A 19,081-nucleotide genomic window follows, 5' to 3' on the forward strand; every position below is an offset into this window, starting at 1 on the left:
TTGATGAAAAATATGAGAACAAAGACGAACCACCAGTATTGGAGTTAAAACCCTTGCCAGAAGAATTGAAGTATGCATTTCTTGGAGAAGATGAAACATATCCGGTGGTAATTTCTTCCAAACTCTCAAGTAATCAAGAAGGTAAATTAGTTGATATGCTTAAAAGACATAAAAATGCAATTGGTTGGACACTAAAAGATCTTAAGGGCATTAATCCACTAATTTGCACACACAAAATTCACTTAGAAGAAAATGCAAAAACATCTCAACAACCACAAAGGAGATTAAATCCACACATGAAAGATGTTGTGAAAACTGAAGTTCTCAAACTACTTGATGTTGGAATTATCTACCCTATTTCAGATAGTAAGTGGGTAAGCCCAACACAAGTAGTTCCAAAAAAATCTGGCATCACAGTGATAAAAAATGAAAAAGGTGAATTGTTAACAAGTCGAGTCCCATCTAGTTGGCGGATGTGTATTGATTATAGAAAATTAAATGACGCCACTAGAAAAGATCATTTTCCATTACCATTTTTGGATCAAATTTTAGAAAGAGTAGCAGGTCATCCCTACTACTGTTTTCTTGACGGATATTCAGGCTATTATCAAATTCCCATTGCACTCGAAGATCAAGAAAAAACTACATTCACATGTCCTTTTGGAACATTTGCATTCAGAAGGATGCCATTTGGTTTATGCAATGCCCCAGCAACATTTCAAAGATGTATGCTAAGCATTTTCTGCGACATGGTTGAAAATTGTTTGGAAATTTTTATGGATGATTTAACTGTTTTTGGGAATACATTTGATAATTGTCTTGAAAATTTGGAAAAAGTTTTAAAAAGATGCGAGGAAAAAGGTCTTATTTTAAATTGGGAAAAATGTCATTACATGATTACTTCTGGAATTGTTTTGGGACATGTCGTGTCATCTCATGGAATTGAAGTCGATAAAGCAAAAGTTGATGTCATTGCCAATTTACCCCCTCCAAAAACCATTAAAGAAATTCGCTCATTTTTGGGACATGCTGGATTTTATAGGAGGTTTATAAAGGACTTTAGTTTAATCTCTAAACCCATTTGTAACCTCTTAACAAAAGACAGTGCATTTGAGTGGACTCAAGAATGTCAAAATGCTTTTGATAAAATCATTCGACATTTAACATCAGCTCCTATCATGCAACCTCCTGATTGGTCTTTACCATTTGAAATCATGTGCGATGCGAGTGATTATGCAGTCGGTGCAGTATTGGGTCAAAGAAGAAACGGTAAGCCTTATGTGATATATTATGCAAGTAGAACTTTAAACAATGCTCAAATGAATTACTCCACAACTGAAAAAGAGCTACTTGCTGTAATATTTGCATTAGATAAATTTCGTTCTTATTTGATTGGATCAACAACTATCGTGTTTACTGATCATTTTGCTATTAGATATTTGTTGACCAAACAGGATGCAAAGCCACGACTGATACGATGGATTTTGTTGCTCCAAGAATTTGACATTGTAATCAAAGATAAAAAAGGAACCGAGAATGTCGTAGCCGATCATTTATCGAGACTAGTAACAGGATCATCTTTTGAAATGACACCAATTAACGATAATTTTCCTGATGAACATCTATTTTCAGTTACTACTACACCTTGGTTTGCTAACATAGTAAATTTTCTTGTGACAGGAAAAATGCCACCGCAATGGAGTTCCCAAGATAAAAGAAAATTTTTGAATGAGGTAAAAAACTTTTATTGGGATGATCCGTATCTGTTCAAGTATTGTCCGGATCAAATTTTTCGACGTTGCATACCCGACAATGAGGTAAGTAGTGTCATTAAATTTTGTCATTCAGAAGCATGCGGGGGACATTTTTCTTCAAAGAAAACAGCTGCAAAAATCTTGCAGTGTGGATTTTATTGGCCCACTTTGTTTAAAGACACCCACGAAATCTGCAAGATCTGTGAAAATTGTCAAAAATTGGGTGCGATTTCAAAAAGAAACATGATGCCTTTGAATCCTATCATTGAAATTGAAATATTTGATTGTTGGGGAATAGATTTTATGGGACCTTTTCCACCGTCGTTTGGATACTTGTATATTTTAGTTGCAGTTGATTATGTTTCCAAATGGATAGAGGCAATTCCATGTCGAACAAATGATCATAAAATCGTCATCAAATTTTTGAAAGAAAATATTTTTAGTAGATTCGGAATTCCTCGAGCTATGATAAGTGATGGGGGAACTCACTTTGTTAATAAACCATTTGCTTCATTAATGAAAAAATATGGTATTACTCACAAAGTAACAACTCCTTATCATCCTCAAACAAATGGACAAGTTGAATTAGCTAATAGGGAGATAAAGCAAATTTTGGAAAAAACTGTTAACTCAAATAGAAAAGACTGGTCTCTGCGACTTAATGATGCACTGTGGGCATATCGAACAGCTTTTAAAACATCATTGAATATGTCTCCCTATAGGTTGGTTTATGGAAAACATTGTCATTTGCCTGTGGAATTGGAACATAAAGCTTATTGGGCGATAAAAACTTTAAATTCAAGCATGGATGATGCCAACAAATTGCGTAAATTGCAACTTAATGAACTTGATGAACTCAGAAATGATGCGTATGAGAATTCAAGGATTTATAAAGCAAAAATCAAATCATTTCATGATAAAACAATTCTTAGAAAATCTTTTGAGATTGGTAAAAAAGTTTTGCTTTATAATTCTCGACTTCACATATTCCCAGGAAAATTACGATCAAGATGGACAGGCCCATATGTTATAAAGCATGTGTATCCTTATGGAGCTGTGGATATTGAAAATCCTAAAAATGGTGATGTTTTTAAAGTGAATGGACAAAGGCTTAAACCATTTTTGGAAAATGAAATCTTTCAAGAAGAGTTTATTTCCCTTTCTGATCCTTGATTTTTTTTTTTGTGTTGCATTTGATTATTGTTTGTTTTTATTTCAGGTTTTCTTAATCTTTTTATTTTCCCGGTTAAATGGCGGATAACGGTACTCCGTGACTCTCATAGTCGGTTAAATCAGTTTCCCACAATTGCTGATACAAAAATTTAAAAAAAAAAAATCATTTCTTTTCTTTTCAAAATGGATGAAATTCTCTCAAAAATTTGTAAATATTTTCCCTCTGTTTCTGAAAATGTTCTAAGAAAAATTTATGCAGGAAGGTGTGAAAGATTGAGATTACTAATGCAAAAAGGAATTCCAGAAGATATTCGTCTTGTAATAGAAGCTAAGGTCCGATTAGGAGGAGAAGTTCCACAATCATTGCTTATTCGGTATTTGCCTGGATTAGGAAAAAGCACTTATGCGAAAAAACGAAGGGCCAAAAGTTTAGGGGTTTGTCATAAGTGTGCAAGATGGACTTGTGACAAACGATGCAGATCTTTGGGATGTGTTTCCAATAACAGAGAAGATAAAATTGATTTCATTAAGAATGGGCTGAGTAAGGAGTCTTTAGATAACATCTTATTGACTCTTGAGACGCATTCTAGTGGACATGTGCATATTGAACTTCTCCGTTTATGGAAACAATTTCAAGATGAGCGTCATAGTCTTGGGAATCTGACTAAAAAAGACCCTGTTTGCCAATTTATAAGAAAATTGGATGGGAAGCATATCCTCGACTCATAGAAGGCGTTGAAGCCGTTTCTGGACGTAAAACCAGAGGAAAATTGTGAGCCACAATCACACTACTGTTTATAAGCATGTGTGTCATTATTTTTTTACTATTTATTCTGTTTACAGCTGTGACCCATAGTTTTGTCATGATAACATATTACCCCTATAAAATCTCTCATCTTTCTTTCTACTTTCGCAGAAAAAAAAAAAAAGGAAAGTAAAAACATGACTGGATCCTCTGCACAAACATTGAAAAATATTTGTGTATTTTGTGGGTCGAGTCCTGGAAAAAATGAAGTGTTTGTAGAAGCAGCGAATAATCTTGGAAAGATATTGGCTGAGAGAAAAATTCACTTGGTATATGGGGGAGGTAATATTGGGTTAATGAGATCTGTTTCAACATCTGCTCATCTTGGAGGTAGTCAGGTATTGGGTATTATTCCTATAGCTTTAGCTGAAGGAAATATTACAGGTGTTACGATTGGGGAGGAATTAAAAGTTTCTTCTATGTATGAAAGAATCACTCAAATGATTGAAAATTCTGATGCTTTTATCGCACTACCAGGTGGTTTTGGTACATTAGAAGAAATTTTTCACACTGTTTCTTGGGCACAACTTAATATCCATAATAAACCCGTGGGCTTGTTGAATATCAATAATTATTATGACAGTTTGTTGACATTTCTTGATAAAGCTGTGGAACAGAATTTCATTTCAGAAAATTCACGACGGATGCTCATCTGTGCTTCGACTGCCGATCAATTAATTGATGATTTGGAAGCTTTTGTTCATAAGCCTGATCCGATGATAACAAAGATCAATTGGTCGCAATCAAGCAGTAAGAAAAGGAAGTTGGATCATTGATTCAAAAGTCGTGGATTGGTTTGCGTTTGTTTCAGTTTGTTATCTTCAATAAAGTTCCAGGTGATATCTCTTTCATTATGTACTCTTTATTAATAGCTATTTTGACATTAGGGACAATGTCATATTCTGATTGGGGGGAGAACACATATAAAAAAAAAAAAAACAAATTTAAAAAAAAATTAAATATTATTTTAAAATAAAACCATGTTTATTGTTTGTACCTTATTAATTTTTTGCAAAAATGTCATACATTACATATTTGAAAGATTTAAATTAGAACATGCATTAATCTATTTAAGAATGTTTAAATTTTATTTGAAAAAAGGTCATTTTTAATATTCTGATCAATATAAAAATATGATTTATGAAATCTTTTTGAGTGATTAACCATTGTGATAAAATTAGGTAGTAAAGTATATGGCCCAAGATATACCTTATAAGAGTGCCTAAAATTTTTGAACTCACACATATTTTGTGAGTGAGTGGAGAGGACTGAGAAAACAGCTTTCGAGCCTTTATTGATCATGAGAGAGACTATCTATTGTTTAGATCTTGAGTTCTTATTTTGAAAAAAAAATATATATTTCCTGAAAAAAAAAAAGAAAAAAAAAGAAAAATACAAAAAGAAAGATGTTGAAGATCTATGTAATTTTTAAGTTATATGCTGCGACCCATTTTTCTCTCATAAGAATAAAAAAATAAAAAAAAAATAAAAAAAGAAAGAGAGAAATACATTGTACAAATTAAATAAATATGTGGTCAAAAAGCATAAACTTAGTCTGATTCCATGATGTAAAAAAAAAAAAAAAAAATCAGGAAAAAAAAATATAATAAGAACAACTGGATTTTAAATCAATTGATTTTCTATCTTTTGATTAGTTTGGCTCGTTTGTCTGTCTGCATTCTGTAAACCATTTTTCTGAGCATTTATCTGTATTCCAACTCCATGAGAGAAATCGTTGCCATAAATTGAAACATTTATTAACCTGTGAGGATATGGAGTTGAGACTCTTACTAGGAATTTCTGAAGGCCGTGTACATTTAACTACCTAAAATAAGCTTTGAATTAATCATCTCAAATTATTTCATAAATTATAATTATGATGATCTTGATATAACTTTGACAGTTTTCAAATTTTATTTAAACACTTAGATAGTTCTGATTACATTTCTATTTAAATTAATCAATATGTTTTGTATTGCTATTAACGCTTAAATTGCTAGGGACTAGCAATAAGCTGGTTGGGAGGTGTGATAAACATAAAAATTGTACATTAATTAAATGTTTTATAATATAAATATATAGTTTTTGTTTTATTAAATTTTTAAATATTATATGTTTTATAATAAATTGTATAAAATATAAGTTGTTGTGTAATTATAAGTTTTTACTATTTTTACAGGTTCGATAAAACAAGAATAACCTTGGCGTTGCAAATGGGATTAAGATGATTCTTGGACCTGTAGAAAGTTGATGTTAATATCTACAATATTGGTGGCAAGCATGAGATAAAAATCCTCTCACAATTGGGATCAAATTAAGCAACAATTAAAGTTACCGAAGGAGTGGCAGTTTTACCATGCTCTAGTATTTTGACCATATCTCTCAAACTACTTGGTCAAATATTCTGAAAAAAATACCACAACTAGACAACTCAATTATCCACATGTTTCATTTTATGTGAAGAAGAAAATTCGGAGAAGATGCTTGTCAAAAGTGATGTGCAATATAATATTAATTTCTTGGAACACCAATGAAGACTTATGTGTAAAAAATAATATTTTATTTGTGGTTGTCTCCCCAAATTTGGCTATAAATAGGGGTGCATTGTAATGTATTGAGATATCCCTCATTCTATGAACAAATCTTTGAGTTCATAATATTTCTCTCTATATTTTTCTTTTATTTCTTCATTTAAATATAATTAGCATGTTAATTTCATATTCAAAGTTTTACACTTTGAATAATGAATAGCTAACTTCCTAAAGTTGAGATGATAAGGTGAAGCTCTTGGCATGATAATAAGGTTATTATAAGGTAAGAATCTATGTTTTATATTATTTAATCATTATTTATTGTTTATGTTATATTTATTTCTTTAAGCATTTTTATACCCTACTTATAAGTGGGAGTTTTGATTTATTGTTGCTATATGTTACACTAAATTCTTGGAACCATTTAAATGTTAGTTTGGTATTACCAACCATTTAAAATGGATGCCTTGAGTTATTATATATAAATATATTATAATATTAAATTCTTGGAACCATTTAAATGTTAGTTTGGTTTTACCAACCATTTAACTTGGATTCCTTGATTTATTATATATGAATATATTATAGTATTAATTTATTGGTACCATTTAAATGTTTGTTTGGTTTTACCAACCATTTAAAGTGGGAACCTTGATTTAGTGTTTACAAATATATATAGCACAATAAATACTTGACCACATTTATAAGTTTTGGTATATATTATGTACTTATAAGATTATAATTTATAACATAATATAAATATGATTATTTAATATATTGGAACCATTTTATTAAGTGGATTTCAATATTGTTCGTTAATGTTAACTTTATTAAAATACCAAGAGTGGATCCTTTAATCTCAACTACTTAAATTTAAATTTGAACAATTAAAATTTACCCATTAAAGATTCAATTAAAATTAAAAAGAAACAAAAACAAAAAGACATTGTAGTGAACTTGTAATTACCTTAGCTTCCCTGTGGATACGATATTCGGACTCACCGAATTATACTACTTGTGGACAACCTGCTCTTGGGAGTGCAACAATCAAAGTCGCAACAGTTGGTAAGAGCCTCTGGTTGGTGGTTCAAGCCCAAATGGTCGGTAGTCTCGAAAACAACACAAGAAATCGAAGGCACAATTGCTGTAATTTTTGACAGCAAGCGTGCTGCGGTTCAGAGGCGTGTTCCGGGTCTTGGTTGGCTTTTAGCCTATGGCCTTAGACTGGACAGTGCCTCATCAAGTTAGGAAGGTCATGTTTTTGGCCGTTCGTGATTCGGATCATTTTAGAGGTCGTACGTGAAATTTCGGTGCGATGTGCCAAATTGACTCTCGAAAGAGCGTCCTTACCATTTTAGGAGCATTATTTCATCATTTTAAGTGTATTTTAATCATGAATAAATGATGGTTCGGTGTTAGTTCAGGTTAGCACGGAGTCATGATTAAATACGAAGTCGTTGGGTGTAATTGTCTCGGTTTTGGATTCAATTACAAAGTTTGGTCAAGAAAATCATTTGCATATTTTTCATGATAAATTTAGGTCGCAGTGAGGGAAACTTCTCCATCTATCTGGCTCAAAGAGAAACTGTTCCATGCCCAAAGGTCTTACCAGCACTGACCTTTTTTGAAAATCAATAAAGACTCTGTTCTTCGTCAGCCATTCCATTCCCAATATAATATCAAACTATGGCATCAGCAACACGATTAGATCGACATACACTAAGTGGCCTTGCAACTCAAAATCGATGTCATTGACCAGGCTAGTAGCTGATAATTCCTCCCCTGATGGGGCTATCACAGAATATCTCACATCGAGTCCAATAGACTTGACATCCATATGATTAGCAAACGTCTCCGAAATAAAAGAGTGAGTGTCCCCTGAATCTATCAAGGCCTTCGTGGCTACTCTCTTTATGAAAATATTTCAAGTCAACAAGGTCGTATCTGAGTTCTCCTCCTCTGCTTGCATAGCATACACTCTTCCTTGGTCGGCTGCCTCCACTGCGGGCAGTCTCTCAGCATATGATCGCTGGCTCCGCACTTGAAGCATTTGCCCGATCCAAATAAACACTGTCCCAGATGCTGGCGGTTGCACTTCAGGCACACTGGGTACTCACCGGGTCTCTGAGGAACCTTCTGTTGAGAATAAGACCCTTGCCTTTCGGTGGTCCCTGAAATGGTCTCTTCCCCTGCTGTTCTAGGAAAGACCTCTTAAACTGAGGTCGCTGTTGCTGAGGCGCCTGATTGGGCCTCTTGCCCTGCCTATCGACCTCAATGTCCCTTTGGTCCTACTCTGCCGCCAAAGCTCTTGACATGGCAACTGCATAAGTCGTAGGACCAGCAACTCAAACATCAGGGCGCAAGATCGGCCGCAACCATCCATAAAATGCCTCAACTTCTCTCAGGTATCATTTGCACTCAGGGGCACAAAGTTACACCCCCCTCTCAAACTTCCTGACGAAGTCTGCCATGCTGATGTCTCCTTGTCGCAGCGACATGAACTCCCTGGTCAGGCAGGAGCGTACTTCTTCAGTGAAGTACTTGGAGTAGAAAACCTCCTTAACCCATTCCGCGTCATTGTTTGTAAGTTCACTGACACTGACGCGCTTTCCCACCAAAGCTTGTCGTCTCCAGACAACAAGAAGGTGGCATATCTAATTCTGTCTGCATCCTGTAGCTCCATAAATGCAAAGACTACCTCAATGGACTTATCCATCCTTCCGCTATCATCAGGTCAGTAGTCCTCGAGAACTCCTTCGGATCCATCCTCCTAAACCTCTCGTAGACTGCCTACTATTTGGGGCCTCGCCCTGTGTCTACTGCAGTCTAGTTCCCCACAAACTGTGTGAAGAACTTAGTCATCCCTGCAAGCATCTAAGCATGCATATCTGGCGGTGGACGAGGAAGAGTGACCCTCTCTCCATCTTGGGCTTCCCTATTCTCATCGCCTGCTTCACGCACAATTCTATGTCTGGGAGGCATACTTTTCCAACATATACCCAACACATAAACCCAACATGCATGAACATAATACTAACATCATAAGATAAACGTAATTTGAATTTAAATATGTACATGCTGAAATCATGACTTGATGCTTACTACATGAAATAATTTAAAACCTTAAAACTTACAGACTTGAGGTGTGACTTCGTGAGCTTCTCGAAACCGGCAGTAGGCATAACCCTTTACAAGAACACCGCTCTGATACCAACTGTAATGTACCGTATTTTGAACTACTTGAAATTTGCGGAAAAATAAAAATTTTCTTAAATACAAAATAATTTTCAGATTGCGATCATCAATAAACTGTTCATCCAAAACATTTTCAATAAAAGAGATCACCAATAAATTTTTCTAAAGAAAAATTATTGTTAAAATATTGTAAACAATAACGTGAAATCATAGTATTTGAAACATTGCATAATCTCTTAAAAACATGGGCGGTCCTCGGGTTTAGCCTCCTGCTCACTCCAAGCCGGCTCATTGGTCCCCACCCCTCGTCTCCTCAAAGTCATCCTCACCTGCATCGATCAAGTCTAGTAAGTCTAAAAACTCAACATGTATAAAATGGAAATAACAAGTAATACGTAATAAAACCACATGCATCTTTAAAATAGAACGTGCATAATTGAAACATGAACGTAGTAACACAAACGTATACGTGCCATCATCATAAAAATTTTCTTAAACATACTTGCATCATACATACTTGAGCAAACATAACATCATTTTGCGTAGAGATATGTTTCAAAGCAAGCGACACATACATAAATGTGCCTGATCAGACTAAACCACGGTACTGGCTGACAAGAAAAAATCCACTGCCACATACATGAGATCCCCGTTCATGCTTTAATGGGTAGATTGGTCCCCGTTCAAGCTTTAACGCTTTCCAATCCTGATATAAACCCATTCATGCTTTAACGGGGTGGATTGGTCCCTGGTCATGCTTTACCGCTTTCCAATCCCATACATAAATTGGTCACAAGACATTTAACATACCTCAAAAACTTGAAATATTTTCTTCTCACGTCGAACATACTTACTTGGCGTTGAAGGATTTGTTGGATTTTGCTTGGGCCACTGCTGCAACATACTAATATGAATTCGAATACTTAACTGGTGTAACTTAGACATAATAATCATGCTTATACACAAGCTCATTCATTTCCTTAGGAAGTTCTAAGATTCCCTTAATTCGACCTTATTAAACTTTGCAATAAACTAAGGTATCGAACCTCAAAGCATTCAACATAATTTTCCCAAAATGGAGTACACGGAACCCATGCCCAGGTCCGGCTCCGGGTCCGTGTAGGTGCTGTAAGATGTGTCGTGCATAAAAGGGAAGGCACGGACCCCGTGCCAGGGTCCGTGTACCCACTGTTGACGCGAACCAACGGAAATTCAATACATGTGATGCTTAATCTCCTTAGCTCGATTGTACGGACTATGAATCGACACCTCGAGACCCATCCTATAATACCATAACACTGACTCGAGCCTATTCAATTGTTCCAAAACAACCACATATCGCAAGTGACTCAACAACCCAAGAACACGACTTTTGACAGCAAAACGATTTTTTGACGACTCTCCCAAATGCCTAACGACACGAAACGAAAAGTCAATCACCATCCTAACTTCATAAACGACATACCTGAATGCAACAGCGATCACCCGTCGATTCCCAACGAATCCTGCAACCATAAAACTTCAAGAACACATCACTAACATAATTTTCAGAAAACGCGGTTTGAGCAGTCCCACGAAAAACACCATAACTCACTCAATATTTATTCAAATATTTTATTTTATATCAAATCAAAGGTATCAAAAATATCTACGTTTCATACGTTGAAAGTTTTTCCAGAAAGGCGACCGAAAAATCGCAGTATTTAAAAGAACAGTAAAATCAATTTTTGAGATCTAAAAACTCCTTCAAAACACATCCAATAAATTTTCTGCTCAAACTACTACATAACATACTCATATTTTCACACAAAACACATTAAATTAATACTATGACAAGATCGACGCAGGAAAAACAGAATATACGTGCCTCTTGATATTTAACGTTACCGAAAGGACGACACCGAAGCGTGAAGGATGCGAGGGTTGATGCGGGACGAACATGGCTCGATTTTTCCTGAAGAAAACTCAACGAGAATTGCTGGAAAATTTGAAGAGAAGGGGACGGCTGCTGGTACACTAGAACCCTAAGCTTTTCTCTTAAAAAAATGAAATGAAATGGAAGGGAGAATTGAGTGTGTGCGTGTGTTTGTAGGTAATTAGGGGAATTAATTTAGCTTGATTAGTAATTAATTGCCTCATTAGCAGATAATCATGCATGGTAAATAATTAATAATGGGACAAAATTTTGCTTAATTAATAATTCATTTCCTAATTGGGGATAATCATGCATGAGTAAATAATAATAAAATAATACTACTCTAATACTAACTTTTCTAACACCTCTAATTTAAAATAAAATGCACAGGTGACACATCTTTAAAAGTTTAAAAAATCATAAAATCACTTAATAATAAAATTAGGCTTTAAAAATACTAGAAACTAAATAAATCATTTAAAATGACAATTTCTTGACTTAAAAAATAAAATACAACTTGCCAAAATCGTTGTCAGTCTCTTTTTCTCGATCCCGCATTGAATAATCGCCTGAAACATGAAACTCAAGAAAATATTTCAACGTGCATCACAAAACCATAATTAATTTAAAATAATGCATTTGAATAAATCATGCATCTCTAAAAGTAAAATCCTTTTAAATTTAAATAAATGATTTAACAATTTAATTTAATGCATGAGTTTTACGTGTACTCAATTTGGGCTCTACACTCTACATCGACTATCGAGAGATGAATCGAGTGACAGTGAAGAACAAGTATCCATTTCCCCGAATCGATGATTTATTTGATCAAGTGCAAGGAGCTTCAGTTGTAGAACCCGTTAAACCAGACTACATATAAGCCATGCATAATTACTATTATTTAAAATAAAAAGATTTTTTTATATTTAAAGCATTTTAAAAGTTGTTTAGTCGTGATAATTTATTATAAACAAAAGTTTAGTTTTTATCTTTTCGGTTAAATAAACGAGGCCGGATTGGAGTTGGAGTATTGAGATAAAATTTAATGATAAGAAAATATTCCTAGAATTTATTTAAGATAAAGAATAATTTATTTTAATGAAAAAAAATGTTTAGGGATTTAATTAATTAATTAGAGTTAAGTAGTAAATAAGCTCCTTTATATCCAATAATTTAATTAAAAGCCCAAATTAAAATGTGTGACCAATTGAGATAAATCAATCTAGGCCTATTTTATTCAAGAAATTGTAACTTAACGTATTAGTAATTTATTTTAAAGAATTATACATGCATGCAAGATAATTACTATCCTAAATCAATTTATTATTTCACTAAAATACATAATAAGTGTTTAAAACTTTAAAGGGTTAAAATTCAATAATTAAGAAATATTTCATCCCATTTATTAAGAAATTTCGGCCACCCCATTTAAAAGATTTAATCATGTTTTCATAACTCCCCATTTGGATACCTTCCTTACCCCTCATGGCATATATAATTCCTTCAATTTAAATCCTCACTAATTAACAATTAAGCAATATTCAACCTTCCTCTAGATTGAAATTTTCGGTCATCACTCTCCCCAAATCTCTCCATTTCGTGCAACAAGAAAAAGGGAAGGTAACATTTTCCTTTACCATTCCATCTCCCCACATGAAACTTCCATCCTTTAGCATCCTTGACTCATTTTAATTGGTAACCTTCCCCTTCATTTCCCTAGCATTTCCCTCACCCTCTCCTTCGAAAATTCTGAAGAAAACCTCAGCTAAAATCGTAAGCCATCAAGAGAGAAAAGTAGAAAAGAAAAGGAACTCCGTCTCCACCGCGCCGCGTTCGTCGTTTTGGTTTCTTCTTTCGAAAATCGAATTTCCAGGCATGTATATATGGTTTCTTTGCTCTTCAATCAAGTCATATAAATATTTTAAAACGTTACATGATCACAATTTTATGGCGAAAACCGAAATCCTTGACAGCAACTACACAAAAATTCTGCACAGATTTTTTGGCTCCCACTTGTGCTTCACGTTTGGTATTGTTTTGTGATTTTAGGAGGTTGGCTTGATTCCAGGCACCCAAGGCTGCATCTAGGAATGTACTAGAGTGTGTTAGGATCATTTTGGTCCATTAGTTCAAGTCCCTATATGCTAAATCAAGAAACTACAGCAACTTTTCCCCCTAGTTCAGTTTGAGTCTCGATTTTCTGGTTTTGGTTGTCTAGGTTGAGGTTCGAATCTTGGTTGTCATTTGAGCCTGTAACCATGGTTAGAAACCTTACTTAGCATGTTTATGACATGACCAAGATGACCTTTCATGGCTTGGTTCATGGTCCCATCGGTTTTAAAACAAAAAACACAAGACAGCCCCTTCGGTTTTCATTTTCGAGTTTGTGTGAGTAGTTTCGAATTTGAGGATGTTGGGTGGATCTTAGTTGGCTTCTAGCCCTTAGAAATGGTTCACACAATACCTCATGATTTCTAGATCAAGTCATGGTCAATCTCATGACCATTGGAATGACCAAGACAACAAGTGAAGCAATACACCCCACGCGTGCTCAATGGCGTCTCGGGTAGAGCTTCGGAGTTGTCGTAGGTGTTTGTTTGGATTGTGTTTGGCCTAGGGCCACTTAGCCATGGTTCAAACCATACCTTAGGATGTTGGGAAGAGGCTCTGGTTGGCGGTTCAAGCCCCAATGGCCAATAGCCTTGTAAACGAAGCGATGCAAGAACAGTTGCTACCGCTGGAATTTTACAGCAACTTTGCTGCGGTTCAGAGGTTACGTACGAGTTCTTGGTTGGCTTTTAGCCTATGGACTTGGACTGGAGAGTACCGTATTGAGTTAGGAAGGTCATGTTTTTGGCCGTTTGTGATTTGGTTAAGTTTAGAGGTCGTACGAGAATTTACGATGCAATGTGCCAAAGTGACTCTCGAAAGAGCGTTTCATGATTTTGGCCTCCATGCACCATTTTCGTGTATTACAGCCCTTGGTATATATTTTTCATCATTTTAGGTGTATTTTAATAATGACTAAATGATGGTTCGATGTTGGTTCGGGTTGGTACGGAGTCATGGTTAGATACTAAGTTTGTTGGGCGTAATTGTCTCGTTTTTGGTTCGATTATGATATGTTGGTCAAGTTGAGTTTAATTGCATGTTTCTCACGTTAGAATTAGGTCGCAGCGAGCATAGGAACGATCCAACCCATTTGTTAAAAACAGGATTAAAATTATATTACGTGCATAAAATATAAAAAGTTTATTTTTGAGATATATGCGATATGTCTTGTGACCACCTCATGCTTATGGGATTGCAGCTTATGGGATTATTACTTCACCCGGTGACTTACGACCGGTTCACGTTCATGTATGGGTACAGATATCTAGTCCAAGGGCTGTGATGATCTCTACCGCCCAGTATACTGTGGTTTAGTCTGATCATACGATTCATGTTATGTTACGGGCCACTTGCATAGAACATTATCTCAACAGAAAATTATGATATGCTATTTTATGACAGGTCTCTATCGAGCAAACATTTTACGTACGATTTTCAGTTATGCACGGATTTATAATTATTCATGACACGATTTTCATGTTACGTTTTTACGATACGATATTTTTATGTTACGCCGATTTTTATGATATATTTACTTGTTATCTATTATATATGCATGCTGGGGCTTTAGACTCACTAGACTTGATTGTTGTAGGTACTGATGAGGTCGGGGCCAAGGGCGGAGACCAGTGAGCTAGCTTCGGTCGGCAGTAGTAGGAACCCGATGACCTCATGTTTCAGCTTATTTATAATTTTTATGCTCAAACTCATTTTTGTCTTGTTGAACTATTTTTAAGTGATTGTTTTGAAACAGTATTTACTTCTGTTGCGATTTTGACATTTAAACTTTTTATTCAGTTTATTTTATGAATGAGGCAAGTTATTTACATTTAAAGGAAAATTTTAAATAATTCCATAAATTTACAAATACGAAATACGGGCCTCAACATCAGTATTTTTGAAGATAAATATTCGATCGGATGTGCATAAGAAGGCTTTCTGAATGCGTTATAGGCATTATGAGTTCTTAGTGATGCCTTTCGAGTTGACTAATGTCCCAGTGACCTTCATGGATCTCATGAATTGCGTATTTCAGCTATACTTATATCAGTTTATCAGTGTCTTCATCGACGACATATTGATCTACTCAAAGAGCATAGAAGAGCACGAGCAGCACTTGCGGACGACTTTAAAAATACTACGAGACCGGAAATTACATGGAAAGTTCAGCAAGTGCGAATTTTGGCTAGAGAGGGTGCCATTCTTAGGCCACATCTTTTCGAAAGTAGGAATATAAGTCAACCCATCTAAGGTCTAGACAGTTAAAGAGTGGCCTGTGCTTAAAAGTGTAACAGAAATCTGTAATTTCTTGGGCTTAGCTGGCTACTATTGCAAGTTCATCACGGGTTTTCGTCTATTGTAGTTCCCATGACATCTCTGAGGAAGAAGAATGCGAAATTTGTAAGGAGACCGGAGTGTCAAAGCAGTTTTGATCAGTTGAAGCTAGCGCTCACTACGGAACCAGTTCTAGCTATGCCATTAGAATAAGGGGAGTTTGTGTTGTATACCGACGCTTTGAAGCTAGATTTGGGTGCATTACTCATGCAGCACAATCGATTCATAGCTTATGCATCCAGACAGTTTAAGGCGCATGAGAAAAATTATCCAACGCATGATCTCGAGTTAGCAGCAATCCTATTTACCCTGAAGATTTGGAGACACTATTTGCATGGCGAAAAATGAAAATTATTCACAGACCACAAAAATCTCAAATATTTCTTCACGCAAAAGAAGTTGAACATGAGGAAAATACGATGACTAGAACTTGTGAAAGACTACGACTGCGACATCAACTATCATCCCGGAAACGTTAATGTAGTTGCTGACGCTTTGAGCAGAAAAACGACAGTCTTGGCTCGATTATCAGTACAACGACCTCTTCAGGCATAAATTCAGAGGTTTGATCTCGAGGTTTATGCTAGGGGCATGGCTCTGATTTTATCTAGCTTGACAATGCAATCTACCTTCAGAGACAGAATTCGAGCCATGTATATTAATGATTAGTAGCTACAGAAAAGGAGACATTGAGATGAGTCGAAAGATCGGATGTTGTATACAGTCAAGGATGACATTGTCAAATATCGAGGACGACTATGGGTCCCTAGTGGATATTTAATTAGTGTTGAAATTATGACAGAAGCCCATAATACCCCTTATTCTATACACTCCGGAAGTACAAAAATGTAAAAGGACTTGCAACTTTTATATTGGTGGTCGGGAATGAAACAAGACATGATGCGCTTCGTATCTGAATGTTTGACGTGTCAACGAGTGAAGACAGAGCATCAAAGACAAGTAGGAATGCTTCGACCACTTCCCATCCCGAGTGGAAGTGGGAGAACATAACAACGGATTTTGTGGTGGGTTTACCAAATATGGTGAAAGGATTCAATGCGATTTGGGTCAGTTGATCGTCTCACAAAGTTAGCACATTTTCTACCAGTGAAATCAAATTTCTCTATGACACAGTATGCAAAGTTACATATTCGAGAGATAGTTAGACTACACGTGATTCCAGTCTCCATAGTGTCTGACCGAGACACAAGATTCACGTCATCATTTTAGGCAAATTTTTTAGTTAATTTATAATTATTTTTACAAATTAAATGAATATAAAATATATAAATAGAAATACATAAATATATATTTGAATTATTAAACTTATATTTTTAGTTACTAATAGTCAAAATATAAATAAATTATTTCTTTACTTAAAGAATTGTTCTAAAAGGCGCTACTCAAAACCACTTAGGCGCTAGGCGGTCGCCCACTATTCTGATTTTTAGAAAGACATAGCTTCTAGACGATGTTAAAAAATCGTCCTCCTAGTCTCCCTAGTCATTGGTTAGCTAGCTCAAAATCTGCCTGTGTACCAAATTAATATATAAAAAAATATTTTTTGAATTTTGTAAGAAGATTATTCGATATATTTTAAATAATATCCCTTATTTATATGATAACAAATAATGATTCATTGTATTATAATAAGCTGCCACTATTCGTGTATTTAGGTACTCGACTGTTTTGCCAAGACAAAGAGCAACACATTGCCGGTTTTCAAAATCTGAGTGAATGATCGCAAGATATTTAGTGTCTCTACCTGTAAAGCTACTCAACCAGTTGCACTATATTAATTTGTCACTCGACCGAACCACTCAGATATATACTAAAGTAACTCTTGACCAGACATAGTTAAGGATATTTGTGAAAGTCAACAGATCAGTCGATAGCTTATAATAGAAAAATATTTCACATATTCTACCAACTCTCATATGACATAATGTATTCCATCAGTCCGTTATATAACAACTTGTTAGGTGCAATAATTGTCCCTACTTGATAGAGCGATCGAACCGTGATTCTTGAGTTGTTGTGTGATTTAAAAGATTTGAGTTGTACCATTACCACCAGCTATAGTTTTTGGTAAAGCGGCAAACGCTTGGTCCTACAATTGGTATCAGAGCCAAAGTCACGGGTTCGATTGTCATTGATTTGCAAGGAGTGTAATTATTGGGAGGGAGATTGTTGGGTGCAATAATTGTCCCTACTTGGTAGAGCGATCGAACCATGATGCTTGAGTTGTTGTGTGATTTAAAAGATTTTTTTTTTTGAGTTGCGGTATTATCACCAAGTATAACTTTTGGTAAAGAAGCAAACGCTCGGTCATACACAACTCCTATACAAAGATGACTTTTTAAAACACAAAAGAAAGAAAGACATTAAAAAGAATTTAATGAAATCTGCAGCACAAGATAGTAATGTGTCCATTTTTGCGGACATATATATATAATTCAAGCAAGAACTCGATACGAAAATAGAAACAGAAGGCTTGCATTCTCAAAAATTTCTGAGCACACTTTTCATATATGTCATACACTACTCACTAGCTTTTTTTTCAAGATATTATCAGATAAACAAAGATCACTCAAGGCTTGAAAACAACTACTCGATTGTTTTCTGCCAGAGATTTTCATTTTGAATCTTAGGATTCATTCTTTTCTATATCTGTGGTATTTTGATTATTTGACTGAAAGTCTCAACCGCTATAAAATTTACTCGGAGTTTAATTTAGGTAGTGGATAAGACCTATGATTGACTGAAAGTCTCTACCACATTTATGTTTCTTGTTGATTATCTACATTTAAGTATATAATGATCAAAAGAATCATTGGACCGTTCTTTCGCGCTATTTTTTGTTCGAAAATTTCATCAGAACTGAGAAAAACAGGTCTTGATAATGTTTTGCATAGCTAACACTATCCAGATTGCTCGAAAAATCTTAAAAGTATTTATTCACCCTCTAAACACATTACCGATCATAACATATTGGCTAAAGAGGAGGAATATGTTATTAATTTATAGTCTGAATATGTCACAGAGAAACTATCGGAGAAATATAAAGATGAATAAGAAGAATTAGATATTTCAGCGAAAAAAACCGCCTAGGTAGCACTCATCTATTGTCTATCGCTTTTTAGAATACTTACTTATGGTATTTTTTAAATGATCAATTCGATTTTGAGTAATAAAAATCATAACCAAACCGTAATAATTTCGATTTTAGGTTATAAAACCAAAATAAGAAGTTTAAATTATG

The 19,081-nt window shown here is 35.0% G+C and overlaps 1 protein-coding gene across 1 annotated transcript in view; it reads left to right on the forward strand.

Annotated features, from left to right (window-relative positions):
* The window catches only part of LOC140810328 (uncharacterized), a 36,438-nt gene extending 18,886 nt beyond the window's left edge, over positions 1–17,552 (forward strand). Inside the window, exons 2-7 of the mRNA XM_073168204.1 lie at positions 1,102–1,296; positions 1,498–1,854; positions 2,101–2,378; positions 2,790–2,835; positions 4,015–4,244; positions 17,496–17,552. Coding sequence (XP_073024305.1) covers positions 1,102–1,296; positions 1,498–1,854; positions 2,101–2,378; positions 2,790–2,835; positions 4,015–4,244; positions 17,496–17,552 — 1,163 coding nt within the window. The remainder of the gene's footprint in view (positions 1–1,101; positions 1,297–1,497; positions 1,855–2,100; positions 2,379–2,789; positions 2,836–4,014; positions 4,245–17,495) is intronic.
* The last annotated feature ends 1,529 nt before the right edge of the window (positions 17,553–19,081 follow it).

This window comes from Primulina eburnea, chromosome 13 (genome assembly GCF_022965805.1).
Source record: "Primulina eburnea isolate SZY01 chromosome 13, ASM2296580v1, whole genome shotgun sequence".
Lineage (NCBI taxonomy): Eukaryota > Viridiplantae > Streptophyta > Magnoliopsida > Lamiales > Gesneriaceae > Primulina > Primulina eburnea.